At 46.8% G+C, this 6,000-nt stretch overlaps 1 protein-coding gene across 1 annotated transcript in view; it reads left to right on the forward strand.

Moving 5' to 3' along the window:
* Positions 1–5,026, forward strand: part of SLIT3 (slit guidance ligand 3) — a 597,991-nt gene extending 592,965 nt beyond the window's left edge. The window contains 1 exon segment of the mRNA XM_043596219.1: positions 399–5,026. Coding sequence (XP_043452154.1) covers positions 399–634 — 236 coding nt within the window. The 3' untranslated portion in view covers positions 635–5,026.
* Positions 5,027–6,000: the final 974 nt, after the last annotated feature.

Here is a 6,000-nt window from a genome sequence, read left to right on the forward strand (position 1 = left end):
CAATATTTAAGCTCCTGGGGTTTTTAATGGTGACATTTAGCTCAGTTTCTAAGTCTAGGTGACACATCAAAACTGGGGCACAGGAGTTAGTCCCCCGTCTACTACTTTGCCACATCGAGTTTGGTCTTGGAGTTCCTTGAAGGAAAGGATGGGGCTTGTTTTTGTCACCATTAGATCCTCAGGGCTTAGTCATAAATCCCGTAGAGAGCCTGGCCCAGGAAAGGCCTTCATAGTTGTGGAATCACTGGGCAGGTAACAGGTGGGAGACAGAGGGATGACTGAAGACATTCAAATGGTCTTTACACCTCAAGTGTTTCCCAACAGCCTACCCAGGAAATGGCCCTGGCCTGTTGTCGATGCTGCCGATGCCCTGACCTTACCTTTTCTACCCTCTGCAGAGAGCCTGTGCCTGGGGGAGGTAGTCCGAGAGGTGATCCACCGCCAGAAAGGCTATGCGTCTTGCGCCACAGCCTCCAAAGTGCCCGTGATGGAGTGTCGTGGGGGCTGTGGGCTGCAGTGCTGCCGGCCCACCCGCAGCAAGCGGCGGAAATACGTCTTCCAGTGCACAGACGGCTCCTCGTTTGTGGAAGAGGTGGAGAGACACTTGGAGTGTGGCTGCCGCGCGTGTTCCTAAGGCCCTCTGCCCCCCACCTCTCAGACTCCAGCTTCGTGGGGCTGCAACAGCCACGTGGGACCCCCTCGAGACTCGAGGTGAAGAAGCGGGCGCTGGAGAGGAAGCAGAAGAGAATATTAAGTATATTGTAAAATAAACAAAAAATAGAACTTATTTTTATTATGGAAAGTGACTATTTTCATCTTTTATTATATAAATATATCACACCGTCTGAGTATATGTACCATATAGTGAGTTATTTTTACCAAGTCTTGTGTTGTGTATTTGTCATGTTTTTATAAACCGCTGTTAAAAATTTTAAGAAAAAAAAAGACTAATAAAAATGTTTTAAAACAAAAGGATAAGAATAAAGAAGTGATAGCCTGTCCGAGGAAGAAGGAAGTTTTTAATGTGATGGAACAGTATCATGTCAGCAGAGATACCAAGACCTGCTTACTGAGCTCAGGAAAAGGAATGATAAGAGGAAGAGAAGGAAAAGATTTTTCTTTGTTTCTTCTTATCTTTAATGACTGTTTTCTTTTCCCTAAAAGCACCCAGCTTTTAAGTCCTGGTTGCCGAGGCCCATCCTTCCAGGACAAGCTTTTGCACCCCGGCCACCTCAGACTCGCAGTTGCCGCCCCCATCTGCCCCAGGCCACCAGCGGGGTCTGGGCCCTCTTCTCCCTCCAGGCTGGCCCTGGCTTCCACCACAGGGCTATCTGAAACTCTGCCACAGCCTTCATCTGAGCCTGTTTTGCCAAATTTTAAAACACCACCTCTTTTCCTGACCCTCTCCAGGTGAGTCAAGGGAAGAAGGGATTATGCAGTCTCCTCAGGCCCCAACCACCGGTCCTTCCTTTGGAAAGTTGTGCACCGTCCTCTTCCCTCCAATGTCCCACGAATTTCACATTAGAATGCAGTAATGGGAGAGCAGGCAGCCAGGAGCCCAGCCTGCCCACAGCCTGGGTACAAGTATGACTCTGGAAAATTCTTGGGGGATCTTCCTATGGGAAGCACAAGCCTCTGCCACCAGATCCTCCAGACCACCGTCATATTGATGACAAGTGCTTGCCCATCTGCAACACTTCCCAACGCATATCCATACCACACCTTATTTTATCCATGCAACCCCTGCCCCCATGAGAAGGGTAAAGCCGTTTAGCCCCATTTCACGGACAAGGAAACCAAAGCCTCTCTCAAACTCTGTGTCTTGTCTTAAGCCACATATCTGATAAGTAGAAGAGCCAGACTCAAAAGTTCTAGATTCCTTCTCCAGAATGGTGTAAACAGGAGAAATTCAGGTAGTTTAAGTTCATCAGACAAGCCCTACCAGGAGAAGAAAGTAGATGTTCTTTACTGCTATTTTTCCTGCTCATGTCCATTCCTTGTTCTGTTCCCCCAGTATCCAAAGCTTCTAAACAGAGTTCTAGGAGAGCAAAGGCATACCTCCTGATGGAGACTTGCCCTGGCCTCTCTCCCTACTCAGTCTAGTGCAGAGGGCTCCAGGGCTCAGCTGCCCATCTCTCACTCATCCCTCCTTTCCCCTGGGAGCCTCCCTTGCAGAAGTGTCAGGGAGGAGAGTGTGGGGCTCAAAGGACCTTCCAGCATCAAGTGTCCCCAGAGGAGCCTAGTGGTTCTGTGAGCACCAACAGTGGGCCAAAGGCTCCAAGAATCAGGAGGGAAAAAGAAAAGATGGAAGAGCACAAGGCAAGTGGCAAATAAGGAGGGAAGGAGGAAGAGAAAGAAGGGGTGGGGAGGGAGGGAAAGAAGGGAGGGAGAAATTAAATGGAAGAACTTACTTAAAAATATGCATACTTAGATTATATTCCAGGTACTTAGTGTACCTCATGATGGATTTGTTTCAAATAGTAATAGATTCATTTAGTACTTACTACATTACACATCAGATACCATTCTATATTATATACACACACACATATAGGTATATGTGTGTATATGTATATAATATTCATTTAATTTTCAAAACAACCCTGCAGCAAAGACATTACTAACCCATTTTCCAGTTGAATAAGTTGAGGCACAGAGAAGTTCAGGAACTTGCACAAGAGCAGGCACCTAATAAACTGTAGAGCCAGGATTTAGGCCCAGGTAGCCTAACTCCAGAACTTACTCCTCACGGGAAAGAAACATCTGCCTTTAAGAATCCTACAGTCCAGGGCAAAAACAATCATGGGACAACTGCTTTATTATAGGAGTTCCCTGATGGCAATATGAACAAGGGAAGTGGCTGTCCAGAGTTAGAAATCTCCAATTCTGGATCTTTAAGGATGAACAGGAGTTTGCCAGGGGGTTGAGAAAGGGAGTTAATCGCCCAGGGCATAGCCTGTTAAAAAGGAGTGAAACAGGAAAAGACCCGGTATGTCGGGAACAGTCAGAGGTCCGGGGAGGGGGCAGGAGGGTGGGATGCTCACTGGGGAATAGGAGTCAGTGGGGAAGATGTAAAGGCAGAGGTTCAGCCACTAAGAGCCACATGTGGCGAGCTAGAATGCAGGGACCCAGCGGGGTTTTTGAGCAGGGGGAAGGAAAGACATGCTGTGTTTTAGGAAGAGAACTGGGGGCAAAGTCAAGACAGGCTTGGGAGAGACAGGGCCCCACCACCCAGAACGGCTTGGGGGCTCCCAGTTGTTCAGTTTCTTGTGGCTAAACAATGCTGATTTCCAGGTGGGTCCCCAGAGTCTTTGTGGTAGCTCAAAAGTTCTGTCCTGAGATCTGCCCAACACCCCTCCCTATCCCTCATGCTCTGCCAGCTCACCCCACCCAGGCAGGTAAACCCTAGGCTTATTCTACCACCAATACTCCTAGCTGGCCTCTCTCCACATGACATAAAGCCCACTCAGCCTGCCATCTTGAGAGCCCACCTCAGGGTCACTGACTTTTCTGGGAGGACTCACCAGGCTGCAAGCTTTCCCTCTGGCTCCCCCAATGAACCCAAGTCCTGCCTCTGTCAATCATGCCCTGGGCCCAATCCTGAATTCAGCAGCAGTCAGCCACAAAGGACCAGGTTCTTAGTGTAGCTTGAGGGGGATTTTGAGTCTTCCCCTTAGTTTTGGAAACCCTGACTTTATGAAATGCCTAAACAATATCATTAAGAAAATTGTCCCCAAAAGGAAGTTTCTCTAACAAATAGAGATTAAAACTCTTATTTCAATGGCCAAATTTTAGAAACAAAGTCCCAGAGGGCAAGAAACATTCAGTGAGGTAATTTGCATGCTTAAAAGTATGGTTCAGTGTTTGTGTGTGGATACGTACACATGTGAAAAGGGGGATTAGGCTCTGTTTCGCCCTGAGCAGGAATCAGGCAAAGGAGAAGGGAGAATCCCTTTGACTCAACCAAGAGATCCTAAAATGGCTGATGAAATGATGTATTTAAAAGTTATTTGTAAAGTGTAAACTAAAAACCTTTAATGTAAGATGTTATTACCATTGTTGTTGCTGCTATTGACATGCCAACAGGCTCCATGTAGAAGATGGCTTTGCCTTTTCAATTTCAGAAAGGAACCAGAGTCTGACACTTCAGAAAAAGGACAAGGAAGAGGGGGCAAGGAAAGGGAAAGAGATTACCTAAGGCCAGAGAATGAGAGGTAATCCCCCAGAATGACCCTTAGGAACCCAGGAGTGGCCAGGATGGGGCTGGAGCCAACCTTGCCTTCCACCATATACAAAGCTACTTTGAACCCTAAGGCCAAGAAGCCACCCATTGACTTTGCTGTAAGAAGCCCCTAGCATAAATGGGCTTGCCCCTCAAAATTCACAGGGTCTCAGTATTAAAGCTGAAGGAACCTGAGGGAATCCCTGATGAGTGATAAACCTGAGAATCAGAGAAATGGAAGGTCTAAACCAGAGACCAAGGTCATCGAACAAATTAACACCAGAAACAAGAAGAGACCCTGGTGTCTACCCAGGCCATCATTCTTCTTGCTACTCCACCATGGGCATCCAGGAAGACTGAAATTTGAGAAAGACCCTGTAATACCTTCTAGGTGGCCAGGAAAGTACCCCCCCCCCCCGCCCACCCTTCCTGGACAGTGCACTCAGATGTCTGGGAAGCTGGGGCATGGCATGGTTTGGTGACACTTACCCATATATTCTAGTCTGGATTAGTGCCAAAGGAAATGCTTGGGGAAAGTTGGTGAAAGATGCCAGCTAGCCAGAGAAGCAAAGACAGAATTGGGCATTTGGCAAAGCTTATTTCTCTAACCCAACAATAGATTCTAAGAGGAAAAATTTTTAAGATGTTTTTAAAAACAATGCTATAGTGCCACTTCACCGCTATGGGATAAATAATGTACATTTTTTATGCAACAGACTGTCATATTCTGATGTCATTAAAATAAATGGATGAGTCACAGGAGAGCCTTTAGATGCTCTTGTGAATACCAGAAGTTCAGCCCTACTCCCTGGTGTGTGTTTTATTTTTACTGCTGACCTTCACTCCCTGGGGCAAAGATTACTGTAATTCATGGGGTTTGGGCAAGTCTGGTGTGGAGTTAGTGAAAACAGTTGGTTTCTTGAAGCATGAAGTGGGGAAAAAGAGATCCAGAGTTCCCAAGAGACATGGGAGAGAAGGCCCAACACATGGCTTAAAGTCTGCAGGGCATGTGATTTGTATGGTCACAGACTGTCAAGGGTCATAGGGAAAGATGCCACTCCAGTGCGGAGAACACTTATTAAGATGTGGAGGAAGATTTGTCCTGGGCACTCCAATGCCTAATTAAATCCCCTCCTTTGTTCATTCTTTCTTAAGCATTTTCTGAACATCTATGCGCCCAGTACTGGTCTAGGCACTGAAGACTACACAAAAGATGATCAAGACAAAGACCTTGTTCTCCTGGAGCTTAACTGAGTGTCAATCAACAAATAAGTAAAGATAATATCAGATAATATTAAAAAGTAGAGATGTACTGGTGGGTACTTTCCACAGTGAAGTCAAGGAAAGCCTCTGTGACAAATTGAGACGGGGGTGGATGAAGTACCAAGAAATGGAAGGAGGAAGCCTGACCCCATAGTGCTCACTAGATAATCTGCCCGCACACAGGTGTATCCAAGGGAGGTAGAGAGCTTGAGCATCTTAGTAGGCCAGCGGTGATGACATGAGTGAGACAGCACTATGAGAGGGCTTTCAGGGGTGAGGGTGGAGACAGAACTCACACTTCAGCTTCCCAGCCCTGGGACAACCTTGGGAGCCAATGGTCTTTCTAAATAAAGAATGTCATGGATCTAGAGGCCACTACCAACTGACTGAGGACCATTTCTGCTTCCCTAGAAGATAGACCTATATCTCCATGAAAAACACCATTAGGAAGCAAGACGCTGGTGGGCAACAGATGCACCAAATATAGGAAAGGGCCCAGGCCTGTTGTTCCTGGG

Source organism: Prionailurus bengalensis, chromosome A1 (assembly GCF_016509475.1).
Source record: "Prionailurus bengalensis isolate Pbe53 chromosome A1, Fcat_Pben_1.1_paternal_pri, whole genome shotgun sequence".
Taxonomy (NCBI): Eukaryota; Metazoa; Chordata; class Mammalia; order Carnivora; family Felidae; genus Prionailurus; species Prionailurus bengalensis.